Below are 26,327 nucleotides of genomic sequence, written 5' to 3'. Positions count from 1 at the left end.
GGCCAGTCTGAGGACACCCTCAGAACAGCATCCACACACACTAGCTGCTATCGGTGAGGTGGGTGTCTCCCAACCAATGAGCCTGGAGTTGCCTGGTAAGTCAGTACTGCACATACGGCTATTATATCCCATTTAGTTGCTTGTGTCACTGTACATTATGTAAAGTAACAACATATGCAAGGTATGTGGACACACATGCTGCATACTACAGTATGCTACCCTGTGTATGCACACATGTGCATACTATATGCTATTATACAGGTGAATGTGTTAACATGCACAGTGCACCCTGTGGCTATCTGACAGTCAGTGATGATGGTCATACTGCTGTCTCACCCCTATACAGGTACCTCTGGTGTGCTGCACATATATGAGTCCGTTGCAGGTGAGACTGTCATCAGTATCAGGCATGTTAAAGCATAGATCTATTTGCCATGTGGCCAGTTAACAGTTGCACACTTCATGTTTGTTCCAGTCACGATATACAGGTTGCATTACCCATCATTCACACAGGCCACCCATGTGCAATATATACAAATGAAATGATACACCGACCTGAAACCGCAGTAGTTGTCATTGCTACATGTGTGGTCAGCTGTGCATACAACAGTGGGGGTGTTCTACAATGGAGGCATATGTAGTATGCATTGGAACAACATGTGTGGTATGCAAACAGTACCACACAGTGAGCTGTGATATGGGCAGCCTACAGGTGTCACCATTGTGTTATATACCCCTGCATTGGGTGCACACATTGTGATGTGCCATCTGACATGTCCCAGACACGTAGTGTTCTGGCTGCAATATTGTCACACTATCCCATGACCCATACCCCACATACCAAACATACAAACCGTTGTCTGCATATCCCTGTGGGTGGTGACATATCTGACATCTATGGGTGTATGTCATATGGGACAACACAGACATGTGAGATGGCCATCACACACATTTGGTCAACACATGTGCACACATGGCCATGGGGGATGGCCAGAGACATGTAGCCACACAGTAGATGTGATGTGTACACACCCTGTTGCACATTGTCCACACATAGTCCAATTATAGCCTTAGTTGACTGATTATACAGTTGATGTGGTACACTGGACATCCTAAAAGCCTGTGTACAGCTAGTGGAGGTGTCACTGATGTCTACCATATAAGATCTGTTGAACATCACGACTGTGTCATAGCATGACAGTAGTCACCTGTACAGCTTCCACAGACATTGACACCACATCAGGCCACAGATACTGTACATTTCCCTTGCTGCTGTAGGACATCACCGTTAGCTGTGCACCTCATGTGTGTGGTACATCAATGTCATGTGGGAAATGATGAATTGACATGTCCACTATGTGTGGACATGGTTGCCAGGCAGCTAAGACCCTGTAGTTGTTGTGCAGGGGTGTCATCTGTAGGTCCTCCACTGACCTGTCACTTGAAACAGCATGGTTTGGTGTGTATACACCTCAGCATCATGGGTCACAATCCACAGTTATGTCATGGGTATGCATGCAGTTATGGCTATGCAATGTGTACATATTATGCATTGTACAGCAATATAGATGCCTCATGATGCCATGCAATGGCACAGTGTCTGTACTTCACACTGTATAGCAATGTAGACGGCTCACACTACCCTTCCATGCTCATGCACATTTGCTAAACATGCATTCTATCTGTAGGGCATACAGACAACACCTTAATGTGATGCCCATTACAATGCTGTACATGTGTCAGGACACCACTGTGTCTGACATGTATGCATGTTAATGCACACGTCAGCAGATAACATGTCAAGGCCACGTCAGCCATGTGTACTGTTATCCTGTTCTGGTCCACATGGTGTATCATGGGGATGCATGCATACTGCCATGATTGTGTGAACTGCATGGCTACTGATATGACACCTGCTTGCTGTAGTGTGCACCCCAGGGAGGTATGCTTACTAACACTATTAATGTCTGAGCTGCATGCCCTCTGCCGTATCACAGGCATGCTGCATGCCATCTGTCAAATCACATGCATGGTGTGTCTGTGTGTGTGTGTGTCTGTGTGTGTGTGTGTCTGTGTGTCTATTGTAATTTAGAGTCTTTCTTTGCATTCACAGGTGATGTAGGTGCATTACCCTCCTGCGGTCCATCTGATGTTAGTGTCCCCACAGATACTAGCAGTGATGAACATATGCAAGAGGTACAGGCAGGGTTGTCAGGGGCAGAATCTGTGCCAATGGTTGCCATCCCAGCTATGTCCCCCTCTTCCCCACACACAGTTCTGCTGCCAACACATACCGCATCGCCAGTGGCCAAAGAGGAAGGACAGTCAGCATCTGTTAGCGTGGAACAGGAATGTGTGGTGGCTACAGAAGGTGTGTCTACACACCATGATGTCAGTGTAATGACTGCAGATGTGCCACACAGGCATGTGGCCAGTGCTGCTCATAGGAGGACATCTGGCAGACATGCACCTGCAGGACAGAGCGCAGCAACTGCTATCACCAGACGCATGTTCTAGACTGTAATGGCGGCACAGGCATGTGCTGAATGACAGAACAGAGAAGGGCAGAGGCTGCAGAGGGCTGCTATCCATACCCTAAATGACAACATCCAGGCATTGGCAAATGCTCAACAGCAGATTGCTGATGTTCTGGACAGGTGATTGGGTGACATGGTTGGAATCCTTGACTATGGCATGGCAATCCGCGAGCGTGAGCTGTCTGTGCTGGAACATCTGGTAGGAGTGAGGCATAGGCCACATAGACGTAGGCCAGCTACACCACCTAGTGCAGGTCAACGTGAGCATGCCACCTCACATGCCCACTCCCATAGTGCTGGTAGCAGTGGCAGTGCAGCTGGTGCTGCGCTGTCCACACCAGGACACAGCAGGCCACATAGACGTGGCCCTGGACATTCCCAGTGGAGAAACGGTTCCAGTGGACATGTGTCATCGGACAGTAGCCAAGCTGTACCTCCGCCTGGTAGTGCCTGTTCAACCCCTGGCAGGCAGAGGTCACGTGGCCGTGGCAGGACACAGTGAGCTCTACATCCTGGTCTGTACAATCTGGAGCTGTCAATAATACCATGTGTAGGCCTCACAAAAGTTAGAACTGTGTGCACACATGCACGCACACAGCAAAGACATCTGAAGGGCACCACAACACCCACATGCATACTGAACAGACATGTCCAATCATATCACTGGCCCTTACCCACACAAAATATGTCATCCATTGGTGCAGCTTATGCCCCTGGCAAACATTATCACCCTGTGCATATGATGAAGCCTGTGCCACATCCCTGTCATCCACACCATCGGTGCAGAGACATGCTCAAATGGTCTGATGCACAAGGTGAACAGAATAGTGAGACGTGTATATTACATTAGTTGTGTAAGAATAGTAAGAGAAGTGTATATTACATTAGTTGTGTGTGAATAGTGAGAGACGTGTATATTACATTAGTTGTGTACTGTTGACACGCACCAGACATACCATGTATTACAGGTTTAGCATGCATTGTTATATGTTCACAGTATGTGTCTCGGTATCAACAGTAACAGCATGTTGGTAATAATGCCCTGGTTCCCTCCTTATGGTCTACTTGCATGTGCCTACAGGTAGCACTGTTTGCAGTCTCCCATGTGTAACTGTGGAGTACTCACAGGCACATATGGCAATATCAGCATGCTATACGTAGCCTCAGCCTGACTGTTGGAAAGTCTAACATAACACAGATGTCCACACATATACTGATCCAGAAGCATGTGGGCAGTTTAATAGGCTACAGTGGCTATGGACTTGACATACATAGCAGGTCACATCACAGGTATGTTGACATGGTGCAGGGGTTGTACACAGCGGTCTGGCCAATGATAATGTTAGAGGCCACATGATAGCATGAGGCCACACTGTGTAGCAGTAATACCCTATCACATTACAGGAACATGCTCACACTCATGGGGTCAACAACACTATAATGCATACCCCATAGTGTTGAGGTGAGGACCCTTGCCTATGTGGTCATCATCGTCACAGTACTGTGAACCCACATAACATGACACAGAGAAAGAACATGTACAGGTAGCCAGTGTGGCTGAGACCGATGGCATCAACAGGGTAGTGGACTGCATCACCATGAGGGGTTAGGGATCCTGTGTGTTCTGTATGGTAGCTTAGACCCTCACTCCATGCACCAGACAGCCATACATACCTACATACACACACACTGTGGAGACCACAAATGTCATACACATATGGATAGCTGATGTGTGTGATACACACACCACAGCTGCCTATGTCATGCTTTCCATACTGCAGTATGTGCAGATCTCTACAACAGTGTACAGGGATGTATAACAATTTGGATGTATTCCCAACCATATGTGGCATATATGGTCACACAAGCAAGCACACATGGCAGTACTGTGAATGATACACCTGCTATATGATGATACGTCTGACAGACATGCAGCAGTATTGGCCGCATTATGTGTACCAACGCTACCTTTAGCAATTGTGCTGCTATATGCACACAGGAGGATGTAAGTGTTACAGGTGTCAAGTGAAGTACTGTCGGTGACACCTGACCGCTGTGTAGGTTTTATGTCTCCACCGTCAAGTAACGGTAACATAGTGTACTGTTTGCACATGTAATGGTAGGATGGCGTGTGACACACCTGTGAGCCATCCCCGGCAAACATCCATCTACACAGGTGGATCACCACTTTATGTACACACATCCATCCATACCTGCTGTACATCCTACCGTACTGTCAGTATGTCACCATATACAGGTGTCAATGATGGGGCTGCATTGCAACTGCATGTTGTAGTTAGGCACAGATTAGTTACTTACATCAGCTACTGCACATGCATGTGAACATACATGAACATTTGTTAAAAAAGGTAGTTAAATGACCCTCGTATATTAAAGATTCTTATGATTTTCTTAACAAAATTAAGAACATTTGCTGGTCACAAGGTATGTATTTTATTACCACTGATGTAGTAAGTCTCTATACAAATATAGTACACAGATTTGGTCTGGAAGCAATATCAGCTTTTATGGGTGATAACCCCAAAACACATTTTATGTTGGAACTTATAGAGTTTTGTTTGACCCACAATATTTTTGAATTTAATGGCATCCTATATCAACAACTGAAGGGAACAGCTATGGGGGCTGCTTTTGCCCCAGCATATGCCAATTTATTTATGGGCCTTTTTGAAAACAAATATATTTACAGGCATTCTTTTTTTAAAAAAAACATGTTATTAGTTATTATAGATTTATAGATGATTTAATTTTTATATGTGATGGGGGATATGGTCTATCCACTATATTTATTAATGAATTAAATAATAATGAATTTGGTATCAATTTTGATGACACCTGCATAGGAGATAAGATTAATTTTCTAGATATTACCCTAACTGGACTTGATGGTAAAAAAATAATTACAAGTATACATAGAAAATTTGATCAAATTAATTGGAAAATGTATGGCACAAGCTGTCACCCTACTCATACATTAACAGCCATTCCCTATGGAGAATTTATTAGAATTAAAAGACTTAGCAGTGATGATTTATTAGCTTCCAGTGAGGCCTTAAAAGCTGCTAATATGTTTATTGACAGAGGCTATAATGAACTGAATGTTATGGAAAGCTTTAATGAAGTATTTAAACAGAAAAAATTAAATAGTAAACATAGACTTATAAAATATAATGACAAGGAACAAAATCAAGATAAATTATTTTTTGTAACAAAATATACTAATTTTTCTCCTGTGATTAATGGCATAATAAAAGAATATTGGAACTTTGTTAAGAAGGAAATTATTTAATTAAGAAATGTACAATTAGTAATATCATACAAAAGAGGCAGAAATATACAAGATTTTCTGGTACACAGTGTATATAAGGAAAAGAAAAATATCATGTCAGCTAATATTAATGAGATAGGTACTTTCCCATGTAACAATTGTTCCATTTGTAAATATATAAATACGGAAATAAAAGAAATTAATGGAAAAAAAATTCTCCAATAGAGCTAGATACTCTTGTCTCAATACAGGAGTTATTTATGTTATTTTTTGCTCCTGCAAAAAATATTACATTGGTGAAACCAAACGGACTTTGTCTCATAGAATTAAGGAACACGTTAGAGATGTGAGAAACAGAAAGATGAATAGTCCCATCTCAGAGCATTTTAATAATAAACATTATGGCAATTTAGACTGTATGAAGGTTTCTGTTTTAGAACATGTACCACTACATTTTAATAATGTTACTCTTCAAAAGAATGTGTTGAGACAAAAAGAATTGCTTTTAATTATGAAATATAATACTTTAAGTCCTTATGGACTTAATAAGGAATGTAACTGGCACAGTTTTATATGATTGTTGTAACTTTAAAAGTTTGAGTTTTATAATTGAATAATTAATTGATTGTTTAAATGTATTAATTGATGAACTTTGTTATATATATCACTTTGTATGTGCTTCACATTTTCTATTCTGTAAAGGCTGTTGGCCGAGGCGCTAGAGAAGTGAGATTTGTTTGTTTATTAAATTTTAGAAAGTTGAGCTGTTACTCACTGGTGTTTTTGTGGTCGTTGTTATTAGGCACAGATTAGTTACTTACATCAGCTACTGCACATGCATGGTAGCTGCAGGCACACTACAGATTGTACATGTATGTTGGTCCTACATGCCTGTCATGTAGCCATGTTTGTATGCATTGCAATTGGTGGACATGTGTGTTGACATACATAACACATGGACTGTTGTATGATATGATGGGTGTCATGGGTAACTAGTACAGAGGGAATGTGTCCTCAGTCAACATTGCTGCCTCATGTACTGTTAGCATTCAACAGCCATGGACCCACCTTCCATTTGTGTGCGTATGATTGCTGTAGCCACTTGTCTGCACGGAGGACAGCAAAAGCTATGCTATGTACATATGTGTTGTGTGTGTGGACCATGCACATATCCACTGCAAATACATGTATGACATAGCCTAACATGTGTGTTCATTGGTGTACAGCGACAGTCATCTGTCACAGCTGTGTAAGACCCAGGGCCCCTGGTATGTGTAGAGCTGACCTGATTATGTACAGTGGTATCATTGCAATGCATTACACATGATGGAACCCTGTCGGTACATGTGTAGTCTGCACAGTTGCTGTAGACCTATGTACAGTGCACTGGTCATGAGTCACACGGTGTTGTGTTAATGTATGGCTGTGTATTGCTGGTCCAATGACATGGTGATGTCGGAGGGCTACATTGTAGATTGTGGTGTGTACCTCTGTGATATGCACCTGAGACATCTGTGATAGCTCCTCAGTGTGTACTGGTCAATACTTGTGAGTGGCATTCATGTACGTGGGGACAGTAATACCATACTGTGCCCTTCCGTGTTTAGAATCCGTGTGCATGCAAGATGGCCTTTTGCAACTGCTAGGTGTGTGAGCATGCCCAGTACGCGGTTGTGTAGATGGACACACAGTACATTCCAAACTGCGCTCTTCCATGTTTAGAATCCGTGTGCATGCAAGACGGCCCTTTGCAACTGCTAAGTGTGTGAGCATCCCCAGTACACCATTGTGTAGATGGACACAAAGTACATTCCAAACAGACGTGTGATACTAAGCATGTGGGCATGGTCACTGACATCCTGTATAGCGATGGTGGTCATCCAGGCAACAGATGTCCATTGTCATTGTCACGATGGATGCCTACATTGAACACACTGGTTGCTGTCTTGAAGGGTGTACTGTCTGTGGCACATTCTGTATCTATGTAGTGTTGTTGTAGTGCTCCGTAGATATTTGGTTGCCCCAATCACACCACTGCCGCGTGTTTGTCTACGGCTACTTTGGGACAGTAATATGCTTTCAGACTGCTCACTATACATTCCCTATCGGCATCCTTGCCTTTGCGGATGATGTCACCCACCTAGAAGTATGCCTCTGGGAGTGCTGTGCTCAGTAATCTCGGTAGCGCGTTCTGTAAATGCGTAATGCTGTAGTGTGATAAGGTAGTTAGGTGTATGTTCGACTCCCAGCCCTGTCAAGTGTGTGTGTGTGTGTGTGTGTGTGTGTGTGTGTGTGTGTGTGTGTGTGTGTGTGTGTGTGTTTCCAGCTGCCTGGGGACACAGTAATGCTTTCAGATGCCTCACACCACATACATTCCCTATCTGCGTCTTTGCCTTTGTGGATGATGTCACCCACCTAGAAGTATGCCTCTGGGAATGCTGTGTTCAGTAATCTCGGTAGCGCATTCTCTAAATGCGTCATGCTGTAGTGTGTTAGGGTAGTTAGGTGTATGTTCGACTCCCAGCCCTGCCAAGTGTGTGTGTTTGTGTGTATGTGTGTGTGTTCGCATGCATGCTCCCATCTGCTTGGTGACGCAGTCTTGCTTTTAGACGCCGCACACCACAGCAGTTTGCTACTGACGTCTTTGCCTTTGCGGATGATGACACGCACCTAGACGACCGCCTCTGGGTCTGCTGTGCTTAGTAATCTTGGTAGCGCGTTCTGTAAATGCATCATGCTGTAGTGTGTTAGGGTAGTTAGGTGTATGTTCGACTCCCAGCCCTGCCAAGTGTGTGTGTGTGTGTGTGTGTGTGTGTGTGTGTGTGTGTGTGTGTGTGTGTGTGTGTGTGTGTGTGTGTGTGTTTGCGTGCATGCTCCCGTCCGCCTGGGGACACAGTCTTGCTTTTAGACACCACACACCACAGCAGTTTGCTACTGATGTGTTTGCCTTTGCGGATGATGACACACACTTAGATGACTGCCTCTGGGACTGCTGTGCTTAGTAATCTCGATAGCGCATTCTGTAAATGTGTCATGCTGTAGTGTGTTAGGGTAGTTAGGTGTATGTTCAACTACCAGCCCTGCCAAGTGTGTGTGTGTGTGTGTGTGTGTGTGTGTGTGTGTGTGTGTGTGTGTGTGTGTGTGTGTGTGTGTGTTTCCAGCTGCATGACAACAGTACATTCTCTTTTACAGTATTCACTCTCCATGACATCCATGCAGCGTCTTTGCCTTTGATGTTGCTGTCTGCAGGCTAGACGTGTGCCTGTGTGAATCACGTGATCCACTGATCACGGTAGCACGTTTTGTAACTGCGTGATGCTGTCGTGTGGTACAGTGCTTATGTTTATGTTCTGCTCCCAACCCTGCCACGTGTGTGTGTGTGTGTATGTATCTATCTACATATATCTATCTAGCTATATATATATATATATATATATATATATATATATATATATATATATATATATATATATTTATAGATATGTATGTATATGGCTATATATATATATATATATATATATATATATATATGTGTATATATTTATATATATATATATATATATATATATATATATATAATGTATATTGTATATAGATATGTATGTTGGGATTATCACTCTTGACTCTGCTGCATTGTCTGTATGTGAGCACCATGGATGTATGCACATCTGCTATGGTCCTGTGATAGTACACATACTGTGTGCTGTAGTGATTGTGGGTTCTACATGTGTAGTGACCGGTTATTGTGTTGCTGGGTATTATACGGGCATTGGAAACAATGTTAGTGTAGCACATTTGACTGGTCGTATGCAGATCTCGGCAACAGTCAGCAGTGGTTATTACATTGGAGTGCGAGTATGGCTCATATCCATCTGTAGTAACTGTCAATTCTATGCACCTCAGGTTAACATTACAGATGCACTTTTATCCACCAGTTGTGGTATAGATCCAAGGACTGTATGTGTAGACATAGACAGGTGCAGGACTGCATTGTGTTGGATGTATGGAGGGGTGTCCATGGCCAGTAATGGGGATCTCTACAGCCTGGCAGGTATGGTCTGTGACTGTCCCACAACCTCCTGTATATGGCTGACACATACTGTACCTGTGTATATGCAGACACACACACACTTACGACAAACAGCTATGGCTATCACATACACACACCCATTGCACCACTATTGAGCCATGCAATAACCATTGTCCCTCACACACCCACACCTACGTGTACATTGGATGGCTCTATGACAGCTCTGGACATGTTAACACCACACCCTCTGCATATGATGTCACCTGTGCCACCACCTGTGATGTGTAACATTGATGCAGGATCTGACTAACCTGGTGCTGCTAAACATGGTGGCTTTATTCCACTGTATTGATGTTAGCATGCTGTTAACACACAGTGTGTTACTTCCAGGTGTACTTCAGCAGGCATGATGTATTGCAGCTATGACCATCATTGTAGCATAGTTTACAGCACTGTTACTTCTGATGGTGTAGTCTCCATTCATGTGCCATTTCACTGATGTGTGTAGTATTGGCAGCATGTGTGTCTGTGTGTGCAGTACATGTGTGATGTGTGTAGTACACATGTATACATGCTTACAAATGCATACATGACTTTACACGGGCTTCACCATTCGTACACTAGCTTACTCATTCTTCCACACACACACACACACACACACACACACACACACACACACACACAGGCTAACACACGTGCACACATGCTTACTCGGGCTTACTGGCACGCACGGGTTCAGACACACTGTGGCCAGGTTTGCAGGTCACATCGGTGGTATCCATGGCGTACGCCGTCAGTCTCCTGACGTTCCCTAGGATAGCTCATGACACGTCTCTTCCACTGAGTACTGACAGCACATATGTGACACTGCTCCAGTGAGGATACAGTGTTTTGTACATACACAGTCATGTTGTCACCTATCTTCTACTCTAATAGTCCCCTTAACCTACACTACACTGTAGAGGCTTGGCCCATATGGCATGACATGTTGTGATTCACTATCCTCAGCCTTATTTGCCTCACATTGTTTACAAATGCTTCATTATATCTCTGACAGAGCACTTCCACACATAAGTACCAGTATGCAGTAGCCATGTTGTCTCCAGCTTGCCATTCATCTGCATGGTGTACTAACATCTAACTAAACTTACATTTTGTATGTATATTATCCATATGTCTTGTTTTGAAGCGCAGCGCATTCTCGTGGCACTGCGCTATGCTTCCACACCAGGGATCGGGGGAGGACAACTCCTGGTTCATTGATATCCAATAGACAAAGCCGCCACTGGCATTGGACTTGGACATTGGCATGCTTCTTCGACTGTATTCATACTGTATTTGCAGCTGTCAATGCTCCATTTAGCAACTTGCATAATGTTAGTCGCATAACATCCGGGTACATTTCTGCACATAACTCTGCTCTTGCATGGACAGCTTACTGTTTCATGCATCGCGTAATTATGTAGGGTTACCACCTGTCCACTTTGCGAGGGAGAGTCCCTCTTTGGGCAGTTGTGTCCTGCAAAAAATGTGAGAAAAGTGCAAATGTCCTGAGAGTTTAGGACAAAATTATTTTCTATATTTTATGTCATAGTTGCATAAAACAGTTATTCTGTATCTGAAACACCTAAATGTTATAAGAAACAGAATAAAGAACTAAAATGCTACAAGAATAGACTTTTATTCAGGCAAAAAACTGAAGTTCTGTCCTTTGTACTGGCCGTGGGTATGTTTTGCCCTGCAAAATCTGATGTTTGTAGCACAAATGTCCCACTTTGGGCATTTGGAAAGGTGGCAATCCTATCATTACATCATTTGCATAGCTTACACATACAAATGGGGTATGTTGCAAATCCCAACATTGTCCGTGCAATGTTCGTGTTACGGGCGGTCTTGCACGCCCCTGCAGGTGTTTGCTGAATAGCCTGGCAGTCATCTTTCTTGCTGTACTCTCACTCAATCCATACACGCCGGAGGCTTCATGTATCATGGCCTAGGCTTTGCTGTGTGCTATGTCTATTTGTGGTGTAGGCATGGCTGTGGGTATGTCCCACTGTCATCATTGGTAAAGGTGACACCCTATAGGTACTTCCTGTAGACTGCTGTGTCATTTAACATGTCAGCACATACCTGCGGATGAACTTCCTACTTCAGTGCTTTTCATACCTTCTGAGTTATCTTGCAGTCGATAATGCTGTTTCCTCAGACATGTATCAGTTTCAGATCATACCTATCAACCTCCTAGTGCAAAACATCTGTACAAAGTCTAACATGATGGGGGGACAGATAGGGGCAGATTCTACATATTGCTCTTACAAATGTAGATAGTTGGCAGTATTATAGGTTTTGCATTAGTATGACCTTTCTGAGGGATTTGGGGTCTGAAACACATATGTTTATCATTATTTAATGACGTCAGTTCTCAGGTATTTGGCAGAGAGGTACAGATTGTGAGAGGAACACACCACACATATGAGGCATACATCTGCACATTCGTAGAGTTGCGAGGTATGTTTCTGATACTAGACATCAATTTCCTTACGCCAATACACACAATACATGCCACCATCATAGGCCAGTTACCATTACATTCCTATTGCAGGACACACCCACCCACTGGGTTATATTCCTCACACAGGCCAACAGGTGCTTATCCACACTAATTATTCCATCATGTACCTTATGTGTACACCAGTATTTGCGCTTTCCGTCAGTGGCAGACACTGTATCGGTGACACTGCATGACACCCTGAGGGACACATGTCTTTTGAGTCTATTAACCTTCCACATTGACTTTCACAGGCCATACTTTGTAATTCACATTTGCGGACACACATGCTTATGACTTGTACATGTTTTGTCATTTGTCCTGATGTCTTTCTTCTCACCTGTCCACCTAGTATTATTAGTTCTGTATATTTCATTAGGACAGGTTACCTTCATACCTCTCACCTGTACACATTATGGGTATACACCCTGGGGGTTTGACCTATGATTCTGTTACATTTGTCATGTCATGATAATGTGTCTTTCTGGTAGATTGCTGGCAAGCCATGATGGACTGTGCGGTTAGGTAATCATGACTGACATTTCTATTTCATGATTACAAACTCTCATAACATTCGTATTCCTGACTACGCAATTATTCTATCAACGGTCTGACTTTGTCTGAGGTATATTTAATATAGTCCCTATTTGTCTGTTGTGTACTATGCCTGAGTCCAGCTGTCTTATTCTGACATTCTGGCAGGTATGGTTACCATCTTGGTGGTACGCATGTCCATCCATGATAATCGCCTACTTGATACTGATATAGGTCGCTACATCTTCACCCAATGGTTTACACAATATCCAGTCGATGGGTTGCACCTTTTTGGAGAATGTAGGCATGTGCTATACCCACATAGGTATATTGATCACTCCCATGGGGCGTACCTACTAGATCTGTGCCAACCAACACCTTGGCCCAATTCTGCATACCCATGATTCCCATACCTGACACACCTCCACAGTACCCATTACACATGTTTAATGTGAGTGATAATAAAGTGTGAGGACACTTCTGAGCACTCCCCACTCTGCGGATATCAGCTCGTACATCATACATTCAATCGACCCATGTGTTATTACCCTTGCACCTGCTACTGTTGCATGTACACCTATATCGTAGTTGCAGGTGTGACTTCTTTTGCATCAAAGATGGTTGGCACTTCGTACAGGATCAATTTTTGGGGTCCTGCAAAGGACACCTATATTCATGTTTAACATGTAAATTTGCAGGCCCTGTCACACTGGTACTTTCCGGGCAATGGTATGGAAACCATTGGTGTATTTTCCTTTCATGCATGTCTGTCTGTCTATCCATATTAACTATACCGTGACCTATTTATGTACATGTGTTATATGTACAGGGACATATGTTTGTTGTGTATATATCTATTCATGTATCGTGTGTGTACAGATTCCTATATGTACATATATACATATGTCTGTACATTCCTTATCTCGTAACTTGATTTGGATTATGTCTGTGGATATATGTGTATATATATCTCCATATCATACCTTTCAACTGTACAAATTTTTGCTGCATGTACAGCTGTTTGCCTCTTATCTTTGGTCTGTTTTTCATAACCTTGTGTCTATCTGGCAAGTTAGTGGCATATCATTAAAGAGTGATGTTGGTAAATAATGACAAACATTTCAGGTTACGACTTCATACCCTTCAGAGAATCCATGGTAGTGACACACCTGTTATTCTATCCACTTTCTATGTTTGTTAGGGCAATATCTGGGGATTGTCCCTATTTGTACCAGTTGTTGTCATGGCTTTGTCCGGTTTCGTCCTTTACGGGTTTAACAGGTATGAGCCATGTACATAGAATATGAGGAAAACACCATTCATTTTCTATTCTGTGAGCAGATTACACACGTGCAGGTGCACTTGCAGATCCTTATTGTGGATTACATGTGTTTCATAGATAATTGTGCTTCCATGAACTTTCATAATTCTGACCATAACAGTTACATATCTGTATTCCAGTTTACGGACTACTGCAAAACACATGTTCACCTTTACATATTTAAATGTGTGTACTGCACGAACGCTTTCATTACACTTTCAAGTTATATGTGCAGTGGTCGTAGGTCAACTGGGACTGCATTCACGTTGGCCGGATACCGGAACCACTATTCTATTGGTGTTCTCCCTCATTGATATGCATACCCATAGTACTTAGCTACATCAACATACACCTCATCGCTTCACCTATGACACAGGCATCCATTCTCCTGCTGGTAAGAAGGCGGTACTACATATTACACATTCCCTATTGCCTACTGCTGTGGACTCCGGCTGCATTGTTAATCACTCTGAGGATATGCAGAACCCCAAGGCATATAGTCCAGCCACATACAGGTCTTTGATTGTCAGGGTGTTCATGTAGTGATCTGGGTTTGGACTTGTCCATCTGGTGAACGGAACTTCCCTGGCTGAAGTCAAATGTCAGACGAAGCATGTGGACAGGGATTATCTGCCTATTTTGAAGTTTTACCTGTGTTTATAGACACAGGTGTTTGGGCACCTGCCAGCAGCTTATTCTGTTGGCTTTACATATTATGGGTGGGGTTGTTATAGTCCATACTCCATGGTGAGGGGTGTTCCCATTCACATTTGACTATTACCTGTATACAGTCATACGGGGATTATTATTTTTGGACATGAAGTGACTACAGGTATGCAGTTGTACATTACACAAGTGTGAAGTGCTGTTCCTGTAAATATGTACGGACCATACCTCTCAACCTGTTAGAGCACCGAACCTGGGCAAAACCTACACAATGGGAGTCAATTAGGGACACATTTTAACGATTGCTCTTACAAGCTTAGAACGTTGATAGAATGCTAGGTTTTGCATTAGCATGTGTGGAGTCTTATACTCAGGGTATTTCTCATTATTTACTGATGTCAATCCTCAGCTATTTACCTCACTGGTACAGATTGCCGGGGGCACACACCAACACTATGGGGCGAACCTGTGGTTATTCTTAGGGTTGCCACCTTTTCGACTGCCCAAAGTGGGACATGTTCTGTAGAGATGTCAGATTTTCCAGGACAAAACATACCTACAGCCATGCATAGTACTGAACTTTAACCTTTTTTGTACATATAATAGCTTATTCTAGTAACATTTGAATTGCTTATGCTACTTCACATAACATATTGAGGATTCATATATAAAATAACCGTTTTATGTGACTATTAAAGTAAAGTAGGAAATAAACTCTCAGGACATTTGCTATGTCTTGATTTTTTTCACAGGACACAACTGCCTACAGAGGGATTGTTACTCGCAAAGTGGGACAGGTGGTGACCCTAGTCATTCTGCGAATATCTGGACAGTTGAGTGGTATGGCACGAACCTCTGTAATACACTGTTGTGTTCTGGCATGGCAGTAGCTCAGCATTAAAGACTGCAGTCGGAATGTGCTGACAGACAGTTGGGTTTCAGACTTCATACTCCAGACATTAATGCCAATGTGCAAACTGTTATTCTATCAAATTCTATGTTTCTAAGAGATATGTTTACAGATTGTCCCTGATTTTGGACCTTTGTCTCACTTATATTCACGGCTCTGTCCAGATATCCTGCTCACACAGGTGATAGGTATGGTCAGTCACGACTGCATACAGTCAGTGTTCCTCACACTTGATCAGGGTTGACCTGTTTACGTAGTGTCTTTCTCACCCTCATCCCGTTTTCCACTTTGCAAATGTGTGCATTATATTCTCCCTCCTATTCGTGTCAGGACACGTGCCACGGGAAGGTATTTTATCCTGGGTGGTAGGTTATGCATGCCCACTTAGGGCTGGACAGTGTCATGGACCTCCACTGCACGTTCTGACTTGTGTCCAGATATCTACTGGATTGGATATCATGTCGTCATACCCATTCTACTATTTGCACAAGTTGGTCATCCCATGAGGGATATCCCAAAAATTGGTCAAAACCAAAACAAGTTAGGTAATGAAGATTTTTGTGGCTGCACAAAAATGTGCAGGGGGTTTTACCTGCAGGGGATACATGGTATGCAATCCTGACACTGCCTAGGGCGACAATACCTACTACATATGCGTAGGGGTCACTGTGTGTAGCTGTTTCTGCAACAAACCTGTGGACCAAGTACGGCTGGATTTTTTAGACGTTCTGGTATGGGGGCAGGTTGTGTGTTGTGGAGGGTATGCTGGGTAGGCTATTATGCATCCAGGTGTGTTGCATTTGTTATGGCCAGTTCCATCAGGACCCATCTGTGGGTATGTGACGGTGCCATATCTATATATTTGTCTCGCATATTTCCATATTCATATGTTTGTGGGATTGTGTTCTACACTATGGCCTGTCTGCTTGTCTTGCAGCTGTTTCTACATGAGGTTGTGTTTCTTTCCACTTCACCCACTGCCCCCTCATACACCTCTGGTTCACCTATTCTCCATACGACACAAGTATCAACTTTGAGGAATTTACCATTAAACACACTCCCCTCACACGCGAATTACTCACGCCCCATAAAGCACTACTTTGGTTGTAGTCCCATGACACGGCCAGAGTTACACATTGACTACCCTACATGTGTCGGGTACCTTTATGGTTGTGTGGACCTCCCTGCCATGTTTGCTTTCCACATGCTATACCTCACGCACATAGGTACACGCCCTTACTTCACTTTCATTACTTGGTTGGTGTATCCGGGTACTACCCGTTCGACTGTGTCACATACATGTTCGGATTATACAGCTAAATTCGGGAGTTTGCCAGCCTGTTCCACTCATTGGTAGGATGGCACCTTTTCCTATGTCCAAGCTATTCCTTACACATGTTCGAACATTGGGACATTACCTCTCCACAGTCGACGGTTGTGTTTCCACCTTTTCAATTGGCCACAGTGTGACATAGGGCTACCACCTGTCCCACTTTGTGAGGGACAGTCCCTCTTTGGGCAGTTGTGTCCTGACATGTAATTGTCAACATGGAAAATGTCCTGAGATTTTAGGGCAAACATATTTCTGGCATTTTATGTGAAAGTTGCATTAAACAGTTAATTCTGTATATGAAATACCTGACTGTTATGAGAAACAGAATAAGCAACTAAAATGCTACAGGAATACGCTTTTCTGTAGGCAAAACAGTTATGTTCTGTCCTTTGTACTGGCTGTGGGTATGTGTCGGCCTGTACAGTCTGATGTCTGTACCAAACATGTCCCACTTTGGCCATTTGTAAGGGTGGCAACCCTACTGTGACAGTTGCGGTGAACACAGCATATTTTACAGGCTGACACATACCCACGGTCAGTTCGGCAGATAGAACTTACAATTCTTGCCTATATCTAAGCTTATTTTTGTAGCATTCCGGTATATTATTCTGTTTGTTATGACATTTATGTATTATACGTCCAGTGAAATATGTTTAATGCAACTATTGCAAGACATCTACGGAGGAATTATGTCCTATATTCTCTGGACATTTGCCAGTTTTACATGTTTGTGACAGGACACATCTGCCCACAGAGGGACTGTCGCTCACAAAGTGGGACAGGTGGTAATCTTGGTCGACGGTACGGATCATACTCTTCCTTTCGGCCTACATGTGTCCGTGTTGTTATGGCTCATTTATATGCTCCTTCTGTTTCGTTTACATGTGTATGCTATTTCCTATCACATTTGGTATGTGAAATACAGACATACCTTTTGTATGTGACTATTACATGGCTTGTGGGATATGATTCAGACATACGGTCACTACCTATATCTACATTTCTCCTTGTGTATTTTGTTATGGACACATCTGCACAGCTATGTTCCCTCCCTTAAATTATGGGTCGGCTGGTGACCCTCTCCATTGGACTGGACGTACCTACTGGCGGCACGCTAACATCTGATACGTTTCACTTCCACATGGTATAGCCATCAACACTACGTTGGACTACAGGCACACGGTTTTCCTGTCATTTGTTCATGGGAAGGGACCCGTTATTCCCTACCGTGCATTTGTGTTTGACTCTTCATTTTCTGTTCGCAGGGACTCTGCTTTGCATACGTTTCAGTCTCCACGGACACTGATAGGTACGATTACTATTGCTGGTGGAATATAATATTCAGCAGTTTAGGTTGTTCCTCGAAAGCTGACATTGACACGCCTCCCTGCGCAACTTCAATACGCCCCTTGCACTCGTGCACGTTTCCTATGCACATGGCTGTGGTGGCTGCACGCCTTCATTAATATGCATATGGCGCGACTACTCCACATCTACGCCACACGGCCGGTGCAAGCCTTACGCCGGCCTTGCGCTGAGCTTCATGAATCTGGGGATAGTTGTACTGAGTGAATTTTCACCATTCAGAAGAAAAAGGCTTACTATCTTGTATTTACAATATGTGGGTTTCAGGATGGACACAAATGTAGATGTGGAAGCATCCATGCTACAGCTGCATACATCACATCAGTCATATAGCTAAACAGGCAATTGTACATGCAGGTAAATAAACTGCTTCCAGTGTGCTCCAAAATGTGATTGTTGCAAGTGATTATTGTACTCAGGGTAAAGATTTTATACTACTGTATTTATATTGATGCCTCTTTAAGAATTAGTATGTCCTCTACCCCATCTGCACAGGTGTGAGCAATCGTACTAACATTGTTATAATTTTTGCTTTCAGCTGGCAAAAAAATATGGAAATGTCTACAGCATCTTTCTGGGAAATAAATTAATAGTCGTACTGAGTGGATTTCAGACTGTGAAAGAAGCTTTGGTGAACCATGCTGCTGAATTTTCAGACAGGCCACAAGATCCTGTGTTTGTAGAAATCAGTAAAAACAAAGGTAAGGCAATGTTACATGTTTGTATATCCCTTAGGCCTTCTTAAGATCAGAGCTTTATTTGGCTTGATTCCTTTAGACCATATTCCAAACAAAGATGAAGCACAAATGCAGCTGTCTTCAGCAAACAGGGATTACTGCCCCTACCATCCAACAGCCACATGCCTCACATATCCATGGCACCCATTAGCTCTGTCAAGATTATAATGCGGTCACACAAATGGGACAAAGCATTAGGTTCTCTATGAATGCAAAGACTGCAGCAAAACAGCCATATTTATAGATGACCCTACACATGACAATGCCATTGCAGCGCACTGTACAAGTTATACGGATGCTACATAATTAAGATTGTAAGACTTGCAATGCAAACATATCTCATTATTATAAGTGCATCATATATCCTGAACTTCTCAGATATGAGACAACATTTTACCATCATTAACTGCAGCTGAGGAGATGTAGCAGTTCAGACCACAACAAGCACACACATACAGTGCCATGCTGGACAAGTGAGAGCCAATAGCCATCATTATGAAAGCTCATGCTGTAAGTGAAGAAGTGCCTTGGTGAGGGAAGTTATTTCCACAGAATAGCATATGGTATCTATGGCTTGTGGCTTACGGCTTAGGGGTGGGACAGTCTGACACAGTATTCTTAAAAAAGTAAAGACCTTTGCACTTTTTCTATACTCTTCAGAATGTCTTGGTGTAATGTGGGAGAGTGATGGTAAGGAGAAACAGGTAATCAGTCTACCATGGGCAGGGTACGAGACATCATCAATGGTACATTACTGTACAGGCTTTTCTATAGAATTTAAACACTAATACACTTATTTAGTATGCAGGATAATGAAACTCACAGTGCACCTACCTAGGAAATCACTGTTATAATGTCACAGAGTGCTTGGTTATGAGATGACAACAATGCATCCACAGTCCACACAGATAGTAAGTTTCCATATAGGAATGTAATAGGATACTCCTTGATATATCTATTTTCAAAAGGAAACAATTTATATATCTCTTACTTTGCGAGCTACTAAATATTACTTGTTTGCAGATTCCTAACTTGAAGAGCTACCTTCAACACACAGACACACACACACACACACACACACACACACACACACACACACACACACACACACACACACACACACACACACATGCACACACACACACATACACACACACACAGATACACACTCACACACATGCACAGATGGACATAAACATGCATACACACACACACTCACACACACACACACACACACACACACACACACACACACACACACACACACACACACACACACACACAAATGCATACACGCACATACACGTGCACGCATACACACACATGCACAGATGGACATAAACATGCACACACACACACACACACACACACACACACACACACACACACACACACACACACACACACACACACACACACACACACACACACACACACACACGCACACACCCACAGAGGGACCCACATAAAAGTGTTCTGGTTGTGAATTCCTATGCTTCTGGACCAAAGTTTACATTTTAGATACTATAAATCCATACTCAAATCAAGGTTTTCAACAGTGCATGCCACATTTCCAAATCAAGCTCTGCCAAATTGTACTTGTACCAGTCAGTGCCAGTGACACAGAGGGGTAAATCCCTGCAGCTCAGGTGACTCAAGATTTCCTAGCAGGTCAGGTGTTTGATGGCACAAGCAGGGAGGATGGGCATCCCCATCAGGGGAGGGGTGGTTCCTCGCTGGCTTACACTGTTGGTCTAATGACAGGGCCTTAGCTGAACAGTAGAGACTCATTATAATGCAGGAGGATGTGGCCCAGGACAGTGATGTTAACCCCTGTCAGCTCATCTGGAGGAAGCATGCATGTGTGGATGGGTGGGGTTCTTGAAGTGATTCTAATGTTTACATCACCATAGGGGGTGGGGTTATGTCAAAAACTGAAAATGCTTTCATTGTCAAAATGCCAGTGATTGCACAAAGCACCTTCATGTCTGCCCAGATGATTGCCCCCACAAATAGTAGCCCAGTGTTTAAGTGAGGGAAGATTTGATGTTAGCAGGCATGTGGAAGCAAAAAGTAATATAAAAATGTATGGGTTGTGGATGGATGGATGGATGGATGGATGGATGGATGGATGGATGGATGGATATATGTACTTGTCCCAGTATTTGCGGCAGTGACTAAATCAGTCTTTTTGGAATCAAGCATAGAGAATATATAGACAAATAAAGGCGTGCCTGCATCTTCATTTGTGTAAGTCATTTAAGGATGTACAAAAGCTTTCTTAGAGAATCTCCAGTGTCAGAATGTCTTTCACAAGCTTAGGGTAGCACATCAACCAAACCAGAAATCGCATTCATCTTTTTGATAAAGATGTTTCTGTGGATTACAAATTATGATCTACTAAATAATTGTTTTGCTTTTGGATGAAATTCAACTTACAACCCATGTCCTCTAGTACATTTTATTCCTGACGTTTGTGCATTTATGAATTTAAAGTGGGTAGTTCAGGTATGCATAGATGAGTGTACTAGAGGCGTGGCTCAATAGGGAGAGACTTAAGCAATATTCAAGGCACTGAACAATAGCTTGCTGTAGAGATGTAGCCAGAGTTAGGCTTTATATGCTATCAGGATGGTATAAGATGGCACAACACATTCTTAATAGATGCCTGAGTAGGAAAACACCACATCTTATCAGCAAACTTAACAGGATACATTTGATTTATCATTATGTATAGAATAAAAATGTTGTGTATATAATTAGATAGGTAATTTTAGAAGACCTAAAAGAAAAACATTTGATTTGATTCAATGATACTGAAACAGTGGTAAGGAAGTACTGTGATCCATTACTGATATACTTAGGTAGGAACTACAAGATGAAATAGGTGCTGTAACTGATGTTATAATTTAGGTACAGTCATAATTGCTACAGTATTAGAACACTGATAACTGATTTCATTGTATAGCTACAGTCAGAGCTACTGCAGTGTTAGCTACAACAGGAGGAAAGTTATTGTGATTTAAAGACCACAGTACTGGAAATGTACTCAATGGCAGTGGCAGGTTAGAGATGGTAGGAGAGACGTGTGAGTTTTTCAGTTACAGGTATGCTGGAGTGCAGTGTGAAATTTACAGTTGATCTTAATGGACATGTGGGGTTGACCATTTGGTCAAATGTTTGTACTCAAAACATGGCTAGATAGTGAGAAATGTAAGCAATATTCAAGGCACTGTACAATAGCTTGCTGTAGAGTTGTAGCCAGAGTTAGTCTTTATATGATGCAGTGGTGCATTCCTAGGTTCATAGGTAATTACTAGCCTAAGAATCCTAAATGGCCTTTTTAAGCCTAGCCATGGGAAGCAGGACTATTCGACCTCAGACAGTTCGATTCCGGACTGTTCGGCCCCGGATGGTTCAACCCCATTGCATTTCTATACAATTTCATGTAGACATTTATATGTATTGTATATGTGATTTTTTTAGTGGACAGTTTGACCCCAGGCTGTTTGATCTAATACTAGCATGCCCCTAGCCATGCTTTCTAAATATACAGTATTTAACAGATTTTGATGTAACTCATTTTATGGAGGTATAGCTTGGGTATGGGTAATTAAGTATTTACAAGCTTCCTCTTTTTAATAGTTACCAGGGGAAATTTTGAAATTCTTCATCCACTGATTCATGTCATGCTTGAATAAATGAAGGAAGGAAGGAACGCTGCTTTACATGCATAGGAAGTCTGTTCCAGAGAAGGGGTAGTCTCTGAGACACATACTGTACCTGTACCTTATTTATGTTGTAGACAAAGTTTACATCCCTAGAGTGGATGTTTCTAATGCTGTTTGTTTTGAAGATGTGCAATTGGTCCATAAAGGATGGATAAGAGGATGCTTAGAATGCTAGGCATAGATCACCTCTCAGTAACCCGTAAGAGACAGAGTACAAGGATAATGTTTTGAGGCAGTCCATGTAGAACATGTTGTCTACACCTTGTTTTCTTTTTGTGAAAAAAATCTGTGGATGATCCAGCTGTTGCATATATCTGGTCAGGTACATTCCAAAGGGGGTACTCCAATGATTGGTCCAATGAGAGCTAGGTACACTGGAACAATGACATCTCTGGACCTAGATGCCTTGCCCTTGCTTATAAGTTGTGCAATGTGGAATGATTTCCTTAGTACAGTAGACACATGATGGTCAAAGGCTAAGTCACTATCAATATATATTCCCAAATCCCTTATCACAGGTTCAAAGGTCCATAGGTTCATGGGAGATTACTAGATTAATGGCTCAGAGCCTTTACAAGCCTAGCCAGCTTTACCCAGATTTAACCCAAGTTTCTGTCCCTTCAGGAAAGATAACAAATGTCAGCAAGCTGCATTTTGACATTTTTTACAGACTGCCTCTGTCCATAAGGGACATGAGCACTACTCCAAGAGTGAATTTATGATTTCCCATCCATTGGTCCAGACTGCACTTGAAGACAATCAGGGAAGGGCTGTGCTTCATGTGAGTAAGAAGCCTGTTCCACAATTTCTGAGAGATATCCATGTCTCTCCAGCATAATCTATTCATATCAGAGATCAGGTTTAGATCCTTGGAGTAGGTAACACTCATGCAGTTAGTTTTGCAATATGCAACATTTTCATGACATAGGCATATATTACCTTCAGTAATCAGTAAGAAACTGAATACAGTGATGTGGCTTTTAATCAGTCCACATATGACATGTTGGTTATACCCTGTATTTTTTTTTATAAGAAGCCTCTGAGGAAGCTCCAACTGTTGCAGGTACCTGGTGAGGTTCATGCCAAGGGGTGCTTTGTACTCAATTATTGGTCCGAGGAGGGTTAAGTACAGTGGTACTATGATATCCTTATATCTGGATGCCATGCCTTAACTTAAAAGCTGAGCCACACAGAACTATTACGTCACCACCGTGGATACATGGTGGTCAAAGTTCAGATTACTATCTGTCACTACTGGGTCCACTCTTAGGGGAGTGCTCTCAATGTTGTAATTTGCAGGAGTATTTGATTTCGCAAAGGGTATTATTATGCAAATCTTCTCATTTATTTTGAGGCCATAGCTCTGACACCAATCATTAGTCCATGTCAGTCATTTCTGTAGGTATCAACTTGTAGTCATCAGCAAACTTGGCCAGCCAAAGGCCAGCTACATTTGCATTGACATCTGAGAAGTATATCCCAAACAAGTGGGGTCCATCACTTTGGTACTCTACTGGTAACTGGCCTCTTGATGGATGTGGATTTCCTCACTCTAATAACATCTGTCCTATCCACAAGCCATTTGGCTATCCATCATTTGGTGATGTAGAAATTTATGCCAAATTGTGTGAGTTTATCTATAACAGCCGAATGGGGTATTGTGTCAAATGCCTTGGCCAGTGCAAGGTAAGTGGTATGCACTGACTTAGTGTCATCCATGGCCTTGGTGGTATTCTCAATGAAGTTCATCAGACTGAGAAGGCAGAAGCTGCCTTTGACAAAGCCAAACTAGGTTGAGTATAGAGTCTGGAGATTTCTATGATTATCCTTTTCATAACCTTGCATATAAGGTCAGACATAATTATTTCCTCAAAAATTCCTTAGAAAACCTTTATAGATTGTGTGGTAGCTTAAGTAAATTCAGCAAACTTAATAGAGTGATAGTAGCTAAGTCCTAGTTTTCTGAATGCATTTAATTTCAACTGCCAGCATAACTAATGGTTTTCATTGTATAAACATTTTTGTGAGGGCTGTAAACATGAAAACTGGCATCACAGATTTTTTTTTTCAACTGCAAAGCAGTGACATTTTTTCTGAGCTGTAAATAACTTTATTTTTATGCATACTAATACATATGGATGGATGTTTATTAGATATTATTACACATATTTATTTATATTTATTTTTATTTATAGTGTTCTAATTCGATAATGTTTATGGTTAGATAGCTGTGCGTGTTTATTCTAGTTAGCTCATTTTAATTATCTACCTATGTATATGATTTTTAACTCTTGTCACAGACCTAATGAAGGCTTTATTGCATTAGTTAGCTGAAAGCGATTTTATTAAAAGTCAGGTGGGAATTCAATAAAACTTATACAATTATTTTTTGGTCTACGTATCGCAGAGTGATGCGTACACGAGTGTGGACAATTTTAGATTCAGTAAGCATCGCTTAGAGGTGCACAAGAATGCACAAACAGAGTAAGTTCTGTGAAATGTAAATTGCCTCATAAGCAGTTGAATCTTATGCAAATGACCCAGGTGGAGCGATCCAACAAGCAGAAAGGCATCCATGTAGATGGTGTGATAGTGTCCACAATATACATGGAATTTTTCAGAGTACAGGAGTCTACACGGACAGAAGGGGGTGTAGAAGTCCACAAATATGGACGTAACTCCCCAGAAAATGTTAGATTACAGACATATATGTGCAAAAGGTACATTGTGGATGTCTGAAAAAGGAAGGGGCTATGTAAAACAAATAATTTTTTTTTAAATAATTTTGGCATGTTTGCTCTGTGCACTACAGTGCGCAAACATTCACAAATATACTGTAGGACTTTGTGTTGGGTCCATACAATGGGGCATACATGCTGTCACCGAGCTCACATGGCTATGAACCATGTAGTATCAAGGCAGTCAGCACAGCTGTATATATATATATATATATATATATATATATATATATATATATATATATATATATATATATATATATATATATATATATATATATATATATATATATATATATATATATATATATGTAGGTCTATTTCAGAACAACAAAACCTCACAACACCGAAGACCAAAACACTGACACCAAAACAATGAAACCCCACAACACCGAAAACCACGTAAGTATAACACACACAAAAAACATACACAAATACATACACAACTGCCCCAAACTACCAACCACACCAACCTACAATACAAATAGGAAGGGGCCAAGCCCCCTGCACCCCCACACCCCCCTACTTTAATATTCTAACTCCGAGATCGCACAAACAGACACACAAGGCAAACTCACACCCACACAC

The 26,327-nt window shown here is 42.0% G+C and overlaps 1 protein-coding gene across 1 annotated transcript in view; it reads left to right on the top strand.

Annotated features, from left to right (window-relative positions):
- Nucleotides 1-26,327, top strand: part of LOC122809622 (cytochrome P450 2J6-like) — a 1,031,988-nt gene that overhangs the window by 104,011 nt on the left and 901,650 nt on the right. Inside the window, exon 2 of the mRNA XM_044081254.1 lies at nucleotides 19,072-19,234. Within this exon, the coding sequence (XP_043937189.1) occupies nucleotides 19,072-19,234 (163 nt within the window). The remainder of the gene's footprint in view (nucleotides 1-19,071; nucleotides 19,235-26,327) is intronic.

This window comes from Protopterus annectens, chromosome 8.part0, assembly GCF_019279795.1.
Source record: "Protopterus annectens isolate FY-2018-M chromosome 8.part0, PAN1.0, whole genome shotgun sequence".
In the NCBI taxonomy this organism is placed as follows: domain Eukaryota; kingdom Metazoa; phylum Chordata; order Ceratodontiformes; family Protopteridae; genus Protopterus; species Protopterus annectens.
This window is presented reverse-complemented; position numbering and strand designations above follow the sequence as displayed.